The sequence below is a fragment of the Leucopleurus acutus genome, assembly GCF_964270905.1.
Source record: "Leucopleurus acutus genome assembly, chromosome: 15".
Taxonomy (NCBI): Eukaryota; Metazoa; Chordata; class Mammalia; order Artiodactyla; family Delphinidae; genus Leucopleurus; species Leucopleurus acutus.
In genome coordinates, this window is record NC_139157.1 from 41,951,870 (window position 1) to 41,974,103 (window position 22,234).

At 36.2% G+C, this 22,234-nt stretch overlaps 1 protein-coding gene across 1 annotated transcript in view; it reads left to right on the top strand.

Moving 5' to 3' along the window:
* The window catches only part of CEP85L (centrosomal protein 85L), a 151,760-nt gene that overhangs the window by 39,056 nt on the left and 90,470 nt on the right, over positions 1-22,234 (top strand). Inside the window, exon 3 of the mRNA XM_082855459.1 lies at positions 16,256-17,043. Within this exon, the coding sequence (XP_082711585.1) occupies positions 16,256-17,043 (788 nt within the window). The remainder of the gene's footprint in view (positions 1-16,255; positions 17,044-22,234) is intronic.

Consider the following 22,234-nt stretch of genomic DNA (forward strand, 5'->3'; position numbering starts at 1 on the left):
CGGCTGGGCCCGTGAGCCATGGCCGCTGAGCCTGCGCGTCCGGAGCTTGTGCTCTGCAACGGGAGAGGCCGCAACAGTGAGAGGCCCACGTACCGCAAAAAAAAAAAAAAAAAAAAAGACAATTATGGTTAAATGGTATACCTCTTTATACTAAATGTAAATTTAATTTTGGGGGTATAGATAAAAGTACATGAATAAATTTTACTTAAATTCCATGATACATTAAGTAAACAGTACAGCTGTGAAGTAAGTCATCAAACCTTAAACAAACTAAAAGGTACTGTCTAGTTAGACCTTCACTTTCCCTCCCCCTTCTTTGCCCTATAGTACTGCATGCTTATAACTGATGTTCCAGTTGACGCTCTTTGGCCATTGCTAAATCCTCAAGGTATTCTGTGAATCATCTGGAAGAATAACATATTATTTTTAATTTTAATGTTGTGTTTTATTTTAATTATTTAAATATTTTAAATTCACACATGAGTGTAGAATATATATTTATCACACAGACTCTAAATGCTCTAGGAATGATAAATATCCAGCTTTGTAAATGATATGACACAAATAAAGGTACCTTTCTATTCTTTGCTAACATACAGCTTTTAGAAGTTCATTTATTCACTTAATAAATATTTATTGAGTACTTTGTTTCAAAAACTGCAGAACTGCAGAGATCAACATGGAGAGGATTACATCAAAATCTCAGCAGGGGAGGAACTCTAGTACAGAAAAATATTCTAAAATTACCATTGAGTGATTTGCTTTTAGCCATGGTATTTTGAGATTTCAAATAATGCTAAATAAGAGTGTGAGATTTTTATATTTAATAAGTTGGAACACTAACATTGGCGGCACCACGTTTTAACTGTGGTAATTTTTTCATGGGGTGTCAGATTCCAGGGTGGGAGGAAGTAGATCTGTGACATAAGGATAGATGTGCCTGCAGAACTACCACATTGTAACATAAGCCACATCAGCAGATCACCAATTTCTTTCTCGGTTTTCTTTGCTGAGACCTGGAGGCCATGTATAAATAGCTGCCGCCGGCACAGAAAGGAGAGCTGTTCCTGAAGTATACAGCATTTGTTGTGTAGGGCATAACCTAGTTGTGGTCCCAGAGTTGAGTAATGAAGGAAGAAGCAAGAGGAGTATAGGACTGAGAGCAGAGGACCCTGAGGCTAGAAAAGAACTTAATTTTTGCTTAGACTTGGCTCTGTAACCTTCCACAGGACGGTCTTCCTCTCCCGAATCACATGGTGCCTGAGAGGCAGGCGCACACTGCAGTTCTTTTAGTTTTTTAAATCTGAGCTCTTAAATGTAGCTTCTAATAGTCTATTTGGGGCTAATTTTCAAGCATATTTATATATTTTACTAAAAAAAGGTACAAATAGAGTTAAATATTTTTTCTTTGATAATTTCCAACTGCTAATTTGTATCAGAGATAATTTTCTTATCTAATTAACCTCATTTATTTCAAGTAGGAGGGACTGATAAAAATGGACTTCAATTTAATCATATCTTCATTAGTTAGTTGTTTTTACTAAGAAATAGTAGGACTGTTGAATAGTATAAATTTTGAGGTCACCTTGTGAGTATATGTCAGAAAGGAAGAAAAGTTAACATTTGGTGCATTGTTCTTATTTTATGAAGAAATGAAGGCCTTGTAATGTAAGGACTTGTTCAGTCATTTATTCAAGTAACCAATATTTATTATCTACTGTGTGTCAGGTCCTGTGCTAGTGGTTAGAATTAAACAGACATTTTCTCTGTTCATTGTATACATAAAGTCTAGTGGAGAAGACAAGACAGGAAATAATTATCATAAAATATGAGCAGTATGATAGGCAAAGTACACAGGGTAGGAGGACATTCCTAAATCCACTGGATTCAGGGAAGGACCCCTGGCAGAAGTGATGTTTAAGCTGAGGACCAAAAAGGTGAGTAAGAACTGACAGAGCAAAACAAGTCTAGGCTGAGAGGACAGCATGGTCAAAACTGGTGAGAGAACATTCTGGGGATGAATCAAGAGGAGAGCAAAACGGGATGCCAGGAGACCACTGGCATTGCAGGTGGGAGCCAATGATGACTTGTTCATAAAAAGAGACAGTAGGAAAGGAGAAAATTAGATGATTCAGGAGATAATAAGGCAATGAAAATCATACATTCTTTCTTTTATACAGCTTTATTGAGATATAATTTATATACCATGTAATTCACCCATTTAAAATGTACAACTCAGTGGCTTTTAGTATTATATTCACAGAGTTGTATATATATCACCTGAATGAATTTTAGGACATTTTCATTACCCCAAAGAGAAACCCCACTTCCCTTAGCCATCACCCCCTCCTCCAACAACCCTATACCCCCTACCATAGGCAACCACTAATTTTGGAAGACATCATAAAAATTTCCCAAGGCTCTGTTTTCTTTGCTTGTGTGTTTTATTACAGTGATTAGGTTTCATTAGTTTACTTTGCTAAATGGTTTCTTTAAAACACCTCATCTTGGGCTTCCCTGGTGGCGCAGTGGTTGGGAGTCCGCCTGCCGCTGCAGGGGACGAGGGTTTGTGCCCCGGTCTGGGAGGATCCCACATGCCGTGGAGCGGCTGGGCCCATGAGCCGTGGCTGCTGGGCCTGTGCGTCCGGAGGCTGCGCTTTGCAGCGGGAGAGGCCACAACAGTGAGAGGCCCGCGTACAGCAAGAAAAAAAAAACAAACACCTCATCTTAATGCAAAATATCCTCTTGTTTTTTTTTCTTTTTAACAGAAAATATCAAACATATACTAAAGTAAAAAGAAGGCAAAATGGTAAAACCCACATGTACACAACACCAGACTTATACAATTGTAAATTTATAACACGTGGCGATCTTATTTCAGATATTCTGTGCTCACCCCCATACCTTAGGTGATATTTTCAAACAAATCAAGAGTTCCCCCTTAACCTTTTAATTACAATAGTAATAATATTTATTGAGCATTTACTATGTATCTATCATGATAAGAGGTTTACATGATTGTTTCAGTTAATTCAAAAATAACATGTTGGGTACAATTCTATATCCATTTTATAGGCAAAGTAAATGATATTTTCTTAGACTATTGTCTAACCTGTTTCCTTGCTTTATTAAGGTTCATTTCATTGGTGAATAATCTTATGTTGCTGCAACTTCATAGCTTTGGAACTTTCAGGACTCTGATGATGAGTACTTCCATAACATGACCTCCAGATATTACAGTGGATTAGTTGGTCTGTTGACCTTAATGTTAATAAGAGTATGTACCATAGATTTTTTTCAGTGTGAGGTTTTATACTTCTATACCTGATTAAAAATTTTTTTCATTATAGAATCCTTCTGAGGTCAAATATAATTATTTTCTCTTTACTGTTGAAAAATAAACTTAGAGGACATTAATAACATCTGGGTTTATACAGTGGTTCATGTGGTGGAGCTGAGATTCTTCAAGTCTAACTCTAAAGCCCTGCGCTTAACCGCACTGTTAGATATCTGTTCTTGAAGGGAGAAACTAGAGAGGAAGAACTGAGAGGTGTAGTGTAGGATAGTATAGGTAATACTAGGCTGAGAAACAGGAGACCAGGATTCTCTTTTGAGATCTGTACTTGGTCAAGTAATTTAACCTTTATGGACTTAGTTCTTCATTTGCATATGGAAAAAGGTGAAGGGTTATACACAGAATACTTTTTTGCTTGTGAAATCAAATAATTTCAAGGCAGTATTCAAAACAATTATGATTTATATTCTTTTGCAAACCAAATAACCCTTTTCCTTTGCTCCCCATCTCTACTTAATTTTCTTGTTAATCTTACCTTACTGCTTAAAATATTTCAATTTAAACATGGCATATAAGAACATTACAGCTGTAGTAAATTTGCAGAAATTAAAATTGTTTGTTGGAGGTATATCTTGTATCTTTATGGCCCTCATTTTTACCTTCATTGTTGTTCATCCATCCATTTGTCTATTCATTCACTCATTTTTTCATATCATTTTGCTTCTTGGCCTGGTAGAATATGAACCTGATCAAGCTGAGCTGAATTTAGTCCATTTTCGAGAACTGTGATGAACCCATGTACTTTTGACCTGGAAAAGCCCTTCAGTCGCACAGCCATGGGTTTAGGGAAGAGGTTAATGACTTCACATTTCCCCAGACATGCAAGTGGTTAGAGGACCAAATGATAATTTCTTGTCAGTTCTGTCATAAATTACAGTTTTTCTTCCTGAGAAAATTTGAATTTTTGAAAATCACATCCCATAATTTGAGATCATTACAATTTGATTTATAACCATTTTTATAGGAGAGAAATAACACTTTTAGCTCTTTGCAAGTAAACTGCCTGATGAGACTTAATCTAAATTGAAACTAGTAGGAGATATCTAGAAAATGGTACTGTTGAATGAAATTTCAAAAGCCATTCAAGAAAAAAATAACTAAAATTTTTGTGTAACTACGAAAAGGAGCTTTTTTACTGACCAGCTTTTAAAATTAGTTTTTTAAAAAAAAAATAAATTTATTTATTTATAATTTTTGGCTGCGTTTGGTCTCTGTTGCTACTTGCAGGCTTTCTCTAGGTGTGGTGAGTGGGGGCCACTCTTCGTTGTGGTGCACAGGCTTCTCATTGAGATGGCTTCTTTTGTTGTGGAACATGGGCTCTAGGCACGTGAGCTTCAGCAGCTGTGGCATGTGGGATCAGTAGTTGTGGCTCGTGGGCTCTAGAGCACAGGCTCAGTAGTTGTGGCGCACGGGCTTAGTTGCTCCGTGGCACGTGTGATATTCCCAGACCAGGGATCAAACTCGTGTCCCCTGCATTGGCAGGCGGATTCTTAACCACTGCGCCACCAGGGAAGTCCCTAAAATTAGTTTTGCTTTGAATTGTTGACCTCTTTAAATTGTACTTCAGATTGTCCTTTAATTAAGTTGCCAGTAGTCTGGTTGGAGATCAGAAATGCCCCCCTTTTTTAAAAACCAGCTTTTCATCTTGTTTTATATAAACTTAGAGAATGAAGTTTCTTAGTTTGTTGTGAATGGTTGCTAAGAGACAGTGTACAAAAAGAGCTTGAGAACTAATTTGTGAACAGTGTAGCCTTCTGTAATTATTTTAAACAAGTAATTTTAGAACTTCTCACTCGTTTTCTGCTTCAATAGGATCTGAAGTGACTTCACAAAATACAATTGAGAAAAAAATAAAATATTCAAGAAAAAAAGGTGATCGGTAATAATGATTAGACAATAACAAAGTGAGAACCAAGATTTGTACAGAATTGTGTACTATTGCTATCAAGTACAGTTGCTAAAAGTATAGGTCATAGGTTTGGCAGTAGGGAAACAGAAGCTTCTCTCTATCCTTAAGATATAATGAATAAAAGCAAGCAGTTCATGGAACCATGCTTTTCATAATCTTGATACCTGACATACACTTTTCCTAATGTTCTTGATAGTTATTTCTGTGTAATTCTTTTATGTAATCATTCTCAGTCTCTATGCAGATACCATAATGCCAAAATAGGACTTCATATTTTAGGTGTATCTTCTGTAAACATTTAGCTTTAGCTAGATTAAAAAAATTATGTGGACAATTCTTGTCTTTTGAGTGGATATTCATTTACTGTGATTGTTAAACTTTGATGCATTTTAAATCATATTGTATACTTTATAGTCTGCTTTTCTCAAGTATTTTCCTTCTTGCCTTCTTTTGTTTCACTTTTTCTTCATGACATTTTCCTTCTAGCTTATTAGAAGTTATACACACTATCTCTTATGAGCTATAATTCATATACTATACAATTCACCCATTTAAAGTATACAATTTAATGCTTTTTAATATATTCTCAGAATTGTTCAACTATTACCACAGTCTAAGTTTAGAACATTTTTTAGCCTGCCCCCCTCCTCCCCAAAAGAAGTCTGTTAGCTGTCACTCCCCATCTTCCCTCCCATCCCTAAGCAACCACTAATCTGTATAAATTTCTTTTTTCTGGACATTTCATATAAATGGAATCATCTAATATATCGTCCTTTGTGACTGACTTTCACTTAGCATAATGTTTTCAAGACTCATCATGTTGTAGCATGTATCAGTACTTCATTTCTTTTTATTACCATAATAAAAGATAATATTCCATTGTGCCACTTTTCATTTATCCATTGATCACTTGATGGACATCGCATTATTCTGACTTTTTGGCTGTTAAGAATAATGCTTCTGTGAATATGTTTCCATTTCTCTTGGGTGTATACTTAGGAGTGGAATTGCTGGATCATATGGTAACTGTGTTTAACCTTTTGAGGAACTGCCACACTGTTTCCTAAGCAGCGGCACCATTTTACATTCCCATCAGCATTATATGAGGGTTCCAGTTTCTCCACATCCTTGCCAGACACTTGACACTTACTGTCATTCGGATGATAGCCATCCTAATAGGTGTGAAGTGATGTCTCATTGTGGTTTTGATTTGCATTTCCCTAAAAATGACAAACAAAAATGTCCTTTTTGTATGCTTTAATAGGACCATCTGTATATCTTCTTTGGAGAAATGACTACTCAAATTCCACATCCATTTTTAAATTGGATTATTTGTGTTTTTATTATTGAGTTGTGTTTCTTATATAATCTAGATGAAAGTCCCTATCAGTTGCGTAATTGCAAAAATTTTCTTTCTTTGGGCTGTCCTTTTACTCTCTTGATGCAGCAAAAAATTTTTAAATTTTATTGAAGTCCAGTTTATTTTCTTTTGTTGCTTGGGCTTTTGGTGTTGTATCTAAGAAATCACTTCCTGACTTAAGATCATGAAGATTTACACCTATGGTTTCTTCTAAGAGTTTTATAGTTTTAGCTGTTACATTTAGGCCTATGATTTAAGCCTATGATTTAGGCCTATGTCTGAAACCGTTAGCTCTTCTGTGCTCTCTATAAACCCTGTCCTCTGGTTTTTTGTGTTTTTTTTAATTTTTAAATTTTAAAAATAAATTTATTTATTTATTTAGGCCGCATTGGGTCTTCATCGCTGTGCGTGGGCTTTCTCTAGTTGAGGCGAGCAGGGGCTACTGTTCGTTGTCTCATTGTGGTAGCTTCTCTTGTTGTGGAGCACAGGCTTTAGGCGTGCAGACTTCAGTAGTTGTGGCTCGCGGGCTCTAGAGTGCAGGCTCAGTAGTTGTGGCTCTCGGGTTTAGTTGCTCTGCGGCATCTTCCCGAACTAGGGCTCAAACCCATGTCCCCTGCATTGGCAGGCAGATTCTTAACTACTGCGCCACCCAGGAAGTCCCATGTCCTCTGGTTTTTAAAAGGACGGCCTTCTGCTGGTTTTAGATTTCACTTGTTCTAACTTAGATATGGGCTGGATGCCATCATAATAGCTTGCATTTGGGATTTGTGGCTACAATTAGGTAGTATAAGAAATCACATTAGGAATCACATTGCATCTACCTCCAATTGATTGTGTTTTGTTAGGCAAAATAAATTATGTTTTGATTCATTTCTTAGATAGAATGGTCCTTTTTTTCAGATACTTAAACTGTCAAATATTTAATACTTTGTTCATTAATTCATGGTGCATAATATATGTGCATGTGTATGTATGTGCATATGTATGTGGGTAGACTGAATTTTAATCCTTAGTTTTCACAGTAATGAATTCTGAATGTCACAGTAAATCAGTTTTTACAGTGAAACTTGGATACTGGTGATGGTTGAACTTAAGATATTTAAACTTGAAGGCTTCAGAACTGGAATCAGTCCTAGGTGGAATGATGTGGTGAATAGAACAGCAGAATCACTTATTAAAAAGTGATGTTTCCTGGACCCTCTTTACTCTAACTGAATGAGAATCTCTCGGAGTAGGACTCCAGATACCAGCTAAGTTTGTTGTATTTTAAAGTTTGAGAACTTCAGGTATAAGTGACTTTTGGAGTAAATTCTATTCTCAATGTAATGTTCTATGAACAGCATATATTATCAGTAGCTTTCAGATTTGTAGGAGTAAATACTAGTCTGATGTGGAATTGGTTTTTATCACCAATTGTTGATTTTCTCTGCAGTTGGGAAATACTGAGCTACCAAGGTAGACAGGAGGTTAGCCTGTTATCAGATAAAAGTAGCACCCAGGACTGGTGATCTCTGGTCTCAGAAGTTTCAGCTGTGACATAGAAAGTGAGACAGTCACCTGATACATAATTCACACTTTAGTAACAGTGTTCTTTGAGATATTTCAAACTCTCTGAGGTCACAAAATAAAACCTTTGCAGAAGTTTGGCCAAATGGTAATTAAAATAAGATATTGTGTAAAGTAAAATGTGAAAGCATCTTTCTCCTTTTCTCCTCTTTCTACCTTTGTTTATTAAATTTGTGGTATATTCCTCTAGATCATTTCTGTGCCCATGAATATATATGTATTTACATACACATACACACATGTATACATATATTTACTTATGTGTTTGCATATTTTAAATATTGATGTGTACAGACAGATTGCCCCTCTTCTTCCAAAGGCTATAACAATTTATGTTCTTAACCATCGTAGGATATTAGCAGCCTTTAATAATTTTATGAATATGATAGGGAATGTACTTCTATTTAGTGAGTTGAAATATCTTTTTTGAAAAACAAACTTTTTTTAAAAATTTATTTTATTGAGGTATAGTTGATTTACAATATTGTGTTAATTTCTGCTCTACAGAAAAGTGATTCAGTTATACATTTATACATTCTTTTTCATATTCTTTTCCATTACAGTTTATCACAGGATATTGAATATAGTTCCCTGTGCTGTACAATAGGACCTTGTTTATCCATTCTATATATACTAGTTTGCATCTGCTAATCCCCAACTCCCAGTCCATCCCTCTCCCACCCACTACTCCCCACCCTGCTTGGCAACCACAGTCTGCAAGTCTGTTTCTGTTTTGTAGATAAGTTCCTTTGTATCATATTTTAGATTCCACATACAAGTGATATCATAGGATATTCGTCTTTCTCTTTCTGACTTAGTTCGCTTAATATGATAATCTGTAGGTCCATCCATGTTGCTGCAAGTGGCATGATTTCATTATTTCTTGTGGCTGAGTAGTATTCCATTGTACATATGTACCGCATCTTCTTTATCCATTCATCTGTCGACGGACACCTCAGCTGCCTCCATTAAACATGTATGCTTTTTTTTTTTTTTTTGTGGTACGTGGGCCTCTCACTGTTGTGGCCTCTCCCATTGTGGAGGACAGGCTCTGGAGGCGCAGGCTCAGCAGTGATGGCTCATGGGCCCAGCCGTTCCGCGGCATGTGGGATCTTCCCGGACCAGGGCATGAACCCGTGTCCCCTGCATTGGCAGGCGGACTCTCAACCACTGCACCACCAGGGAAGCCCTAAACATGTATTCTTTATTTGCTTTTTGTTTTGTGGTTTGCTTATGGATTTCTTTTGCCTACTTTAAAATTAGGTTGTTAGGGTTTTGTTTTGGGGATTTTTTTTTTTTGGAGTTCTTTGTACAGCATGGATATTTAGCCTTTTGCCTGTTATATTGAAAATATCACTTAGTTTAGCTATTTCTTTTTTTTTAACATCTTTATTGGAGTATATGCTTTACAGTGGTATGTTAGTTTCTGCTTTATAAAAAAGTGAATCAGCTGTGCGTGTACGTATATCCCGATATCCCCTCCCCCTTGCGTCTCCCTCCCACCCTCTCTATCCCACCCTTCTAGGTGGTCACAAAGCATCCAGCTGATCTCCCTGTGCTATACAGCTGCTTCCCACTAGCTTTCTGTTTTACATTTGTTCGTGTTTATATGTCCATGCCACTCTGTCACTTCGTCCCAGCTTACCCTTCCCCCTCCCTGTGTCCTTAAGTCCATTCTCTACGTCAGCATCTCTATTCCTGTCCTGCCCTTAGGTTCTTCAGAACCTTTTTTTTTTTAGATTCCATATATGTGTGTTAGCATACAGCATTTGTTTTTCACTTTCTGACTTACTTCACTCTGTATGACAGTCTCTATGTCCATCCACCTCACTACAAATAACTCAGTTTCGTTTCTTTTTATGGCTAATATTCCATTGTATATATGTGCCACATCTTCTTTATCCATTCATCTGTCAATGGACACTTAGGTGGCTTCCATGTCCTGGCTATTGTAAATAGAGCTGCAGTGAACATTGTGGTACATTAATCTTTTTGAATTATGGTTTTCTCAGGGTATATGCCCAGTAGTGGGATTGCTGGGTCGTATGGTAGCTCTATTTGTAATTTTGTAAGGGACCTCCATACTCTCCATAGTGGCTGTATCAATTTACATTCCCACCAACAGTGCAAGAGGGTTCCCTTTTCTCCACACCCTCTCCAGCATTTATTGTTTCTAGATTTTTTTGATGATGGCCTTTCTGACTGGTGTGAGGTGATACCTCATTGTAGTTTTGATTTGCATTTCTCTAGTGATTACTGATGTTGAGCATCCTTTCCTGTGTTTGTTGGCAATCTGTATATCTTCTTTGGAGAAATGTCGATTTAGGTCTTCGGCCCATTTTTGGATTAGGTTGTTTGGTTTTTTGATATTGAGCTGCATGAGCTTCTTGTATATTTTGGAGATTAATCCTTTGTCAGTAGCTTCGTTTGCAAATATTTTCTCCCATTCTGAGGGTTGTCTTTTCATCTTATTTATGTTTTCTTTTGCTGTGCCAAAGCTTTTAAGTTTCATTGGGTCCCATTTGTTTATTTTTGTTTTTATTTCCATCTCTCTAGGAAGTGGGTCAAAAAGGATCTTGCTGTGATTTATGTCATAGAGTGTTCTTCCTTTGTTTTCCTCTAAGAGTTTTATAGTGTCTGGCCTTACATTTAGGTCTTTAATCCATTTTGAGTTTATTTTAGTGTTTGGTGTTAGGAAGTGTTCTAATTTCATTCTTTTACATGTCGTCCAGTTTTCCCAGCACCACTTATTGAAGAGGCTGTCTTTTCCTCATTGCATATTCTTGCCTCCTTTATCAAAGATAAGGTGAGCATATGTGCATGGGTTTATCTCTGGGCTTTCTGACCTGTTCCTTTGATCTGTACTTCTCTTTTTGTGCCAGTACCATACTGTCTTGATGACTGTAGCTTTGTAGTATAGTCTGAAGTCAGGGAGCCTGATTCCTCCAGCTCCATTTTTCTGTCTCAAGATTGCTTTGGCTATTCGGGGTCTTTTGTGTTTCCATGCAGATTGTGAAATTTTTTGTTCTAGCTTTGTGAAAAATGCCATTGGTAGTTTGATAGGGATTGCACTGAATCTGTAGATTGCTTTGGGTAGTAGAGTCATTTTCACAATATTGATTCTTCCAATCCAAGAACATGGTATATCTCTCCAGCTGTTTGTATCATCTTTAATTTCTTTCATCAGTGTCTTATAGTTTTCTGCATACAGGTCTTTTGTCTCCTTAGGTTGGTTTATTCCTAGGTATTTTATTCTTTTTGTTGCAATGGTAAATGGGAGTGTTTCCTTAAATTCTCTTTCAGGTTTTTCATCATTAGTGTATAGAAATACAAGAGATTTCTGTGCATTAATTTTGTATCCTGCTGCTTTACCAAATTCATTGATTAACTCTAGTAGTTTTCTGGTAGCATCTTTGGGATTCTCTATGTATAGTATCATGTCATCTGCAAACAGTGACAGTTTTACTTCTTTTCCGATTTGGATTCTTTTTATTTCTTTTTCTTCTCTGATTGCTGTGGCTAAAACTTCGAAAACTATGTTGAATAATAGTGGTGAGAGTGGACAACCTTACCTTGTTCCTGGTCTTAGTGCAAATAGTTTCAGTTTTTCACCATTGAGGACGATGCTGGCTGTGGGTTTGTCATATATGGCCTTTATCATGTTGAGGTAAGATCCCTCTGTGCCTACTTTCTGGAGGGTTTTTATCATAAGTGGGTATTGAATTTTGTCCAAAGCTTTTTCTGCATCTATTGAGATGATCATATGGTTTTTCTTCTTCAGTTTGTTAATATGGTGTATCACATTGATTGATTTGCGTATGTTGAAGAATCCTTGCATTCTTGGGATAAACCCCACTTGAACATGGTGTATGATCCTTTTAATGTGCTGTTGGATTCTGTTTGCTAGTATTTTGTTGAGGAGTTTTGCATGTATGTCATCAGTGATATTGGCCTGTAGTTTTCTTTTTTTGTGACATCTTTGTCTGTTTTGGTATCAGGATGATGGTGGCCTCATAGAATGAGTTTGGGAGTATTCCTCCCTCTGCTATATTTTGGAAGCGTTTGAGAAGGATAGGTGTTAGCTCTTCTCTAAAAGTTTGATAGAATTCATCTGTCAATCCATCTGCTCCTGAGCTTTTCTTTGTTGCAAGATTTTTAATCACAGTTTCAATTTCAGTGCTTATGATTAGTCTGTTTATATTCTCTGTTTCTTCCTGGTTCAGTCTTGGATGGTTGTGCTTTTCTAAGAATTTGTCCATTTCTTCCAAGTTGTCCATTTTATTGGCATATAGTTGCTTGTAATAATCTTTCATGATCCTTTGTATTTCTCCAGTGTCAGTTGTTACTTCTTCTTTTTCATTTCTAATTCTATTGATTTGAGTCTTCTCCCTTTTTTTCTTGATGAATCTGGCTAATGGTTTACATTTATTTTTGATCTGGTCTTTATGATTTCTTTCCTTCTGCTAACTTTGGGGGGTTTTTTGGTTCTTCTTTCTCTAATTGCTTTAGGTGTACAGTTAGGTTGTTTATTTGAGATTTTTCTTGTTTCTTGAGGTAGGATTGTGTTGCTGTAAACTTCCTTCTTAGAACTGCTTTTGCTGCGTCCCATAGGTTTTGGGTCTTCGTGATTTCATTGTCATTTGTTTCTAGGTATTTTTTGATTTCCTCTTTGATTTCTTCAGTGATCTCTTGGTTATTTAGTAGTGTATTGTTTAGCCTCCATGTGTTTGTACTTTTTACAGAGTTTTTCCTGTAATTGATATCTAGTCTCATAGCATTGTGGTCGGAAAAGATACTTGATACAATTTAAATTTTCTTAAATTTACCAAGGCTTTATTTGTGACCCAAGATATGATCTGCCCTGGAGAATGTTCCATGAGCACTTGAGAAAAATCTGTATTCTTTTGTTTTTGGATGGAATGTCCTATAAATATCAATTAAGTCCATTTTGTCTAATGTGTCATTTACAGCTTGTGTTTCCTTTTTATTTTCATTTTGGATGATCTGTCCATTGGTGAAAGTGGGGTGTTAAAGTTCCCTACTATGATTGTGTTACTATTGATTTCCCCTTTTATGGCTGTTAGCATTTTTGCCTTATGTATTGAAGTGCTCCTATGTTGGGTGCATAAGTATTTACAATTGTAATATCTTCTTCTCGGATTGATCCCTTGATCAATCAATTTTTTTTTCCCTTGATCATTATGTAGTATCCTTCTTTGTCTCTGGTAATAGTCTTTATTTTGCCTGGAATTCTTCTGAGTCCTTTTCATGTATTATTTCATTTAATCTTCACTGTTGTCCTCTTTACTTTATGGATGAGGTAACTGATGCAAGAAGGTTAAATAACTTGTTTGAACATGCAACCACTAAGTGGTAGAGCCAGGATTTGAATCTAAAAATGCTGATTTCAAAAATATTACACTTAGCCTTTACACCATCTTTACTTACAGCTTTTTAAAAATGTAAAAGTCTGAAAATTTTAAATTTGATATAAAACTCATTTTTTGTTTTTTAAAGAATTGAAGATATTTTTGAAAGGCTATGATGATTTTAATACAAATATTCCTTTAGGAATAGTAACACAAACACATATATATAGATGTAGATATAGTGCTGTAATGTATTAATACCAATATTCCATAGAATTTGGGGGTCGTTTATTCTGTTTCTATTTAGAACTGACCTTCAGTAGCATATTCCTCTCTATTTCCTTCTTCTACTGATTACCATAATAATCCATTAATCTTCCTGCTGCCAACCATTTTGCTTTAATTTGTCCTCAGCAGTTACTGGAATAATCATCCTAAGTACAGTTTTGGTCATGTCACTTGCTCCTTTGTTTGGAAACTTTTGGTAGGTCACATTTCTTGCCGAATGAAGGGTAGGCTGTTTCTGTAGCAGGGCGTTTGAAGATTTGCACAGCTCTGCTTTACATTTACCTTTCAAGAATTATCTTGGGCAGCTTTTCTTGATACTTGCTGCATACTGCAGATAAATGGGATAATTTGTTTTTCTTCTTTTGAGGCCATATTCTCCTGGCTTCATACTTGGATCAGTTAGTGTTCTGAATCAGGTGAAGAAGCTGACTGGATGATTGAGCAGATGAGGAATTTATTTAAGGGCATTTGGTTAACTCAGAATTTTTGAGGAGGGCTGGAGAGCCAGGCTTATGGTTAAGCTTCCAGGTAATATACCTCAGTCACCTCTGAGAACTGGCACCCTCCGGCCCCACTGGAGGAAACCACCATTGCTGCCCAACTGCTGCCACTTCTGGGCCAGAACTTGGTTTGGCCACCTCTGCTGCTGTCATTGTTGGGGGCTAATGCCTCTGTTGTTGCCAAACGTGGTAGCTCCACACTGAGCCTGTTTTCTCATGTGACTCACTTCCAAACAAATCTTGTGCAGGTCCTTCTGAATGTCTGTATCATAGTTGCGGGGTATGTTGGGAATTTAAGGTCTAAAATTTATTTTGGGAGGTTGGGTTTGTAATGTGGGAATTTTCTTGAGTATGAAAAGGTTCTGCAGAAGCTGATGGGAAACTGTTACATGGTAAATGTCTGCTATATTACTTTTTCTTGTATTCTTTCATCTATAATGTTTTTCCCCTTTCATCTCCAGGTGAATAAATTCTGTGCAAAGACCTATTGGAATTCCATTTTTTAATTAGTTTGCCTGGGTCTTTCTCATCTGAATTTTCTTATGACTTTCTCAACATTTCTTTTTCTATTACTTTATTTCTTCAAAACAGTATCAAAGCTCACAACTAATATTTAAATATATTCTGTTATGAGTCAGACAACATGGAAAGATACAGAAAAAACTGTAAAAGTTGCCTTTCACCACCCACCTCCTTTCCCCCTACATTTCAAATCGCTATCCCCTTTCTAGATATCATGTGATAAAAATGATAATCTTTGATTTTAATTTGGTACTTGATAGTAAGTCCATTGAGTATAGAGGCCCTTATTTATCCTTTGGGCTTCCGTAGAGCCTACTACAGCTGTTCCTATGTGTAGGATAGTATTATGTGAAGGCCTGACCTACAGCAGTAACTATGTAATCATTTTGGAAGTAAAAATGTACAATGTGGGCTTCCCTGGTGGTGCAGTGGTTGGGAATTTGCCTGCCAATGCACGGGACACGGGTTCGAGCCCTGGTCTGGGCGGATCCCACATGCCATGGAGCAACTAAGCCCTTGAGGCACAACTACTGAGCCTGTGCGTCTAGAGCCTGTGCTCTGCAACAAGAGAGGCCGCGACAGTGAGAAGCCCGTGCACCACGATGAAGAGTAGCCCCCGCTCACCACAACTAGAGAAAGCCCGTGCACAGAAACGAAAACCCAACACAGCCATAAATAAATAAATAAATAAATAAATAAATGTACAACATGGGGATTTAGTAAATGTGCAGAGAAAGATAGGAATCAAAGTAGACTCCAAGTGTTCTAGCTTGGGAAATATATTATTGATGATGCCATTAAGGGAGATTGGGAGTGTAGGAACTACTCTGTATCTGCAAATATATTGCTAGAACACTTTCTGATTATTTTCCATTATTGCAGGATCACCTTTACCCATATTCTAATTTGAATTGTAGTTTGAGAGGTGCTAAAATGTTCATATTGGGCCTCTATTTCCACAGTTGAGGAAAGACACTAAGAGATACGATTTTTTAATAAAGTTGTGTCTGAGGCTTCAGTGATAGATCATGAATAAGACCTTTCAATGCAGAGATGGATTTTTCTTTTAAGGCACAATACTTAAATAGCATGAATATAAACCTGTTTCCCAGTCATTTTTCATCTGTAAGTAGATGGCAGATGATCATATATTTTGTTATGTATCCGTTTTTAGAAAATGATATTTGAAAGTATGTTTGATTTGTTTCAGATAAACTTAAAGGAGTAATAATAGTAACAATAATAAGCCCCTCATTTTGATGAAAGTGCCTCTGAAAAACCTGTGCTGGGAAACCATGTTCAGATTTTTGTTTTGGCGTTTTACATTTTGCCTCTTTTTTTTTTTCTGTTAATTACAACTAATTTGGCATTCTTTTTTCTTTCCAGATCATTCAACTTCAAGTGGCACATTATCTTTTAAGCCTAGTCGATCATTGGTTACTCTTCCTACTGCCCATGTCATGCCATCTAACTCCAGCACTTCAGTTTCCAAACATAGGGAATCATTGACATCAGATGGCTCAAAATGGAGTATAAGCCTTATGCAAACATTGGGAAACCACAGTAGGGGAGAGCAGGACTCTTCACTAGACATGAAGGACTTCCGGCCTCTCCGGAAATGGTCATCTTTATCCAAACTCACTGTCCCAGGTAACTGCAGCCAGGGTGGCATTGTGCACACAGAAGAGTCAAGGAGAGGTTTAGAAAAGACAGGGAGAGACAAGGCTTTAACATCACAACTAAGGACAATTGGACCTAGCTGTTTACATGACAGTATGGAGATGCTTAAGCTAGAGGACAAGGAAATAAATAAAAAACGACCATCAACTCTGGACAACAAATATAAATTTGAGAGCTGCAGCAAAGAGGACTTTAGAGCTTCTTCCTCCATTCCTAGGAGACAGGCCTTAGACATGACATATAGTGCCTTACCTGAAAGCAAGCCCGTTATGACAAGCTCAGAGGCTTTTGAACCGCCGAAATATTTAATGCTTGGTCAACAAGCAGTAGGTGGAGTTCCCATTCAGCCTTCTGTGAGGACGCAGATGTGGCTTACTGAGCAGTTGCGGACAAACCCTTTGGAAGGTAGAACTACAGAGGACTCTCACAGTATAGCTCCTTGGCAGCAGCAGCAGATTGAAGGGTTTCGACATGAAACTGAAACACCAGTGCAGGTAAGGCTCAAAATCTAGTGTTTGCTTCCCTCCAGTGGATGTTATGAGTACCAGCGCACTTGAAGTAAGCATATGACAGTGTGTCCATAGGCACAGGTTGTTTTGCTTTTCCTTTCCCCTACAGGATAATAAGCATAAATGTTATAAACTCTAAAAGTATTGCATTGGTAAACAAAGCTTAAAAAATATTTGAGACTGAGTAACACGGAAAACTTTAAACCTTTACCTGCCTTGGCCTTTATTTTCCTTCTCATTTTTTTAAATGGGCATAAACATAAACAAAGCAAAAAATACTCAATTCTGTTTCAATGCTTGAAACAGAAACAAAGGAGCTGGCATGGTATAATAGAAAGAACATTAACTTGGGTGTATGAAGGCTTGGATTTTGTTGTATCAGATTCAGAGTCTGGATGATTCTCTACCTGTCACTTAATACTTAGTATCTCTGGGCCTGAGTTTTTCTTTCTTTCCTTTTTTTTTTTTTTTTCCCTGAATTGAGATATAATTGACATATAACATATTAGCTTCAGGTATATAACATAATGATTCAATATATGTATATATTTTAAAATGATCATCACAGTAACTCTAGTTAACATCCATCACCATACGTAGTTACAAAATTTTTTTCCTTGTAATAAGAACTTTTAAGATCTACTCTTAGCAACTTTCAGATATACAGTACAGCATTATTCACTATAATCACTATGCTGTACATTGTATCCCTGTGACTTTTTTATTTTATAACAAAGTTTGTACCTTTTGATCTCCTTCATCCATTTACCCACCCTCCAGCCCAAGCCTCTGGCAGCCACCAGTCTGTTCTCTGTATATATGATTGTGATTTTTTGTTTGCTTGTTTTAAAAATATAATTGTCTTTCTCTGTCTGACTTATTTCACTTAGCATAATGCTTTCAGGGTCCATCCATGTTGTCACAAATGGCAAGATTTCCTTTTTATGGATGAATAACTTTCCATTGTTTATTGTAGTATTCCATACACACACACACACACACACACACACACACACATATGGCACATTTTCTTTATTCATTCATCTACTGATGGATAATTAGGTTGCTTCCATGTCTTGGCTATTGTCAGTAAAGCTGAAATGAACATAGGGGTGCATATATATTTTTTCGAGTTTGTGTTTTCACTTTCTTCAGATGGATACCCAGAAGTGGAATTGCTAGATCATATGGTAGTTCTCTTTCTAATTTTTGAGGAACCTCCATACTGTTTTCCATAGTGGCTGCACCAGTTTACATTCCCACCAACGTGTACATGTTTCTTTTTTCTCTACATTCTTGTCAACACTTGATATTTCTTGTCTTTTTGATAATAGCCATTCTGATAGGTGTGAGGTGATATCTCATTGTGATTTTGATTTGAATTTCCCTGATGATTAGTGATGTTGAGCACCTTTTCATGAACCTGTTTGCCATATATATGTTTCTTCTCGGTTTCTACATCTGTAAAATGAGAAGGTGTAACTAAAGTCATTTATAAAGCTTTGGTAGTGGTTGGTATGTATTTAGGTTTATAAAATAGATGTGCTTATTTTTTTTAATTAAATTGAATGTCAGGATTTATTAATCATTTTAAGGAAAACATTTTATAATAATATTACATAAAAAAAAATGGTGTGTACCCCCTAATGTAACATGTAAATGTTTAAATTTCTTGATCTGGAAATGTTTTCTATTCCATGGTAATTTTCTACAGCTCATTTTAACTGGGAAACCAATTATCTGTAGAATTTTTCATAAATTCTATCATCCAATTTTTTTTCGATTGCCAGAATTTTCTGAAACAAAGTAATTCCATTGAAAATTGTAAAATTTCCCTAGAGCAAAAACTTAAAATTACTAATCGTTACAATTACTAATAAAAAAGTAACAAAGATTAAAGGAATATATTCTATGAAAGGATAAGGAAATCACTTACCTAGGAACCTCACAAATCTGAGTGCAGCTCCAAAACATACGCATAACCTAATGTGCTACATTCACAGGAGAACCCTTAACACATCGCATGTGCCTTCTTTACTCTTGTTTTGGACATAGTTCTTATCATCTTGATTATATATATTTAAATTGCATAACCAAACAGAAGTATCATTATGACGTGTGAATTACAAATCAGAAAAGAGCAATTTAACCAGATTTATTTGTGATTTATCTATTCAAGCAGTTGAAAGATAGGAGACCTAATTTATCAAATACTACCATATTTTAGTTCTCAGGTGCTTGTGATTATAGGAGAGCAGGGTTCAAGTAGTTGTTTCTGCAGCTGGTGTCTTACACAGAAGTGGAGCGGCCTCGGGTGGTGGGGGGAGGGGCTGAATGTTCTGCTCCAACCTGCAGAACGGTAGGTGCGATAGGGAGGTAACTGTGAGAGTTGAGTGAATTTAAAGGAATAAGTACTAATTCATTCCTTCTTCCATTCTGGTGGGAGGACCCGCTTCTGTAATCGAAGTTTTCCCCCACCTTGAAGCAGTGCAGAGAGGGTAGGGAGCTTGGAGGTGCTTTGTGGAGAAAACTAATTTTTAAATCTTCTTGGTGCGTGGTACAGGAAGAAGGCTATAAGGGACAAAACTTGCTTGTGCTTGGGAAGCCCTACTTTTTGATTAACCTTCTTTGGGATGGTCTCTTTATAGTGTATTTAAGTTTCATAGTAGAAAGATGAAACCAGGTAAGGAAAACCTAGACAATTTAATTGCAGTGTTTAAATGACCGCTTCTCTTCTAATTCTCTTGGACTACTACAGAAAAAAAATTCTAAATACCTTCTCCTTGGAGCCTCTAAATACTGTATTTTAAAAGCGGTCATCTTTGTCTTAAGTCTCTTTAAAAACATTGATTTTCTTTTAGTCTAATTTCTGCATAAAGGGAAGAGGCTTAATAATAATTATCCCATCTCATAAATTGTGAGAATGTGTATGATTTTCAAGGATAACTACTTGTCACCGTAAAAAAAAAACACAAAAACTATTTACAACAAAGAAGAGGAATTTGGTTGAGAGTCACAATCTAACATCACCATAAATTTATCTAGAACTTTGTAGCTGTCAGAGTGTTTTATCTCAATTGATCCTCAGAACCTCCTTTCTCCCTTTACACCCTCAAAAGTTTAGTATTGTAACATGGAAGTGTCACTCCTCTTAGAACTCAGTTCTAAATAATTACTGAGCCAGCCTCACAGTCTTAATGTGCATGGTGTTCTTTGATTCCCATGGTTTCCTATTAAATCAGCTAGAGTGTAGGTGATGTGGAACTCTGAAGCGTTTTCCCTTGTGAATGAAGAGAAGCCATCAGTGCCCTCAGTTGATTAGAGTATAGGCCTCCATGTGCAATGTCCACCACAATCTTTGGTTCGTTCCTCTGTTCTACATTTGCTGCTCTCTTTCCACCTTCCCCAAAAGCTGTCTAACCCTACATGGACTATGACATAAGAGAAAAACAAACAGCAAAGTCTTATCATCTTCTCTTTGGAAAGACTGTTTCCCATTCCAGGACCCTTTTGCATTTCCCTTTTGGGGTGGGGTGAGAAGGGATTGGAGGATGCATACTTCTACACACAGCAGTGTCCATTGGGTCCATATAAGCTCACAGTGGACCCCCCAGACAGAAGTGAAGAAGTGTTCTCTTTATTGACAAAGTAGTTCTTCTTTTCTCTTATATTCTGTAGGATCTTTCTGAGTTCTGGGTTGCAATCATTAAGAGGAGGAAGATAAAATTTTGTGCTTGTTTTAACCAAGGAGAGGCTTGATCAGCCAGGATATTGGCACCTAATGATTTCAATGTATTTTACTGGAAGACTTCTCCTATATAAATAAAAAATATAAATATTTGTTAGAATGACTTAAAGCTAAATGACTTGCTTTTTGTCTAACATCACATATGAATGAAAGGTTTTATTTTTAATGTGAGAGCAGTTTGTGTATTCTATTACATTCTCTGAAAAGAAAGTTTTCTTGTTTTTATTCTTATTTTTGCACCCTGTTTTGTTTTTAACTTTTTTACTGTTTAACATAATATAGCACAACTGCATTGAAAGATGTGGACACTGTGACACTCTCAATAGATAGGATATGACATTCACTAGCTAACTAAAATGCATATAATTGATTTTTGTATATATGTTTTAATGAATAAACTTATTAATATGTTTGGCTTTTTTCAATCTGTCATCTTTTCTGTATAGTATTGGCATATAATTTTTAGACATTTTAAAGTGTGCTGTTACTTAGCAGAAGAGCAAATGTTTTTGAAATTTTACCATTTTCTCACTTTTCCAGAACTCAAAAATAATCAAAGGATAAATAACTTCTAGACAGGAGGAAATTCATTGTTTTATGTAGGTCTGCCCTCTTGTGTCTGTACTAGGAAATCTTGATCTTATTTTATTTGGGGAAAGTCACTGAAAACAACCTACAAAATCAAAACTGCTTATAATTAGATTGTTTTATGGTCATATCAATCATGAGCAATTTCACTGAGTTCAAGAAGGTTCATTTTAATGTAGGTTATTTGCATTAAATAAACATTTTGGACGAGATAAAATAAAAAAGACAACATTAAACATTTAAGAATTAGTTCAGTTTTGGTACCCTGTAAAGTAAGATTAGAGTTTATTCTACAGTAGAAAGTATTTGAGCATTTGGTATTTTAAAATGTTTAAATACATAGTTCATTATATCTTACTCTTTACACATCATGATAAACAGAATAAATAAGTTGCATTTAAAGAATGGGTTTTTGTTTTACAATATAATCTAAGGTACATTACAATATAATCTAAGGTACAGTATTCTGTAATCCTCAAGTATAAGGTTTTAATTTCTGTTAAAGGCAGAATGAAAAACAAAAAAATTCTTTATTTCTGTTTGACTTAGGAAAAACTCCATAACCTCACAGCTTATGGTTTGAAGTTGATGTTGTAATGAGCAACATAATGAAAAGGATAGAACTTATTATTGTAAAATTTCCACTTATTTTTTTAGATCATTGCAGCTAATTACAGAACTTGGTTATTTTTTGCATGGGTTATTATTGACACCAGTGAAGTGAATGCATTACTTCTTGGTTATAAGCTCTTCTAGTTGATGTTAGGGATATCCAACCCATAGATGAGGTTTCACTCAAGAAATCCCTCTGTTAGTAAGAAACCCCTTTTCCCTCTGTTC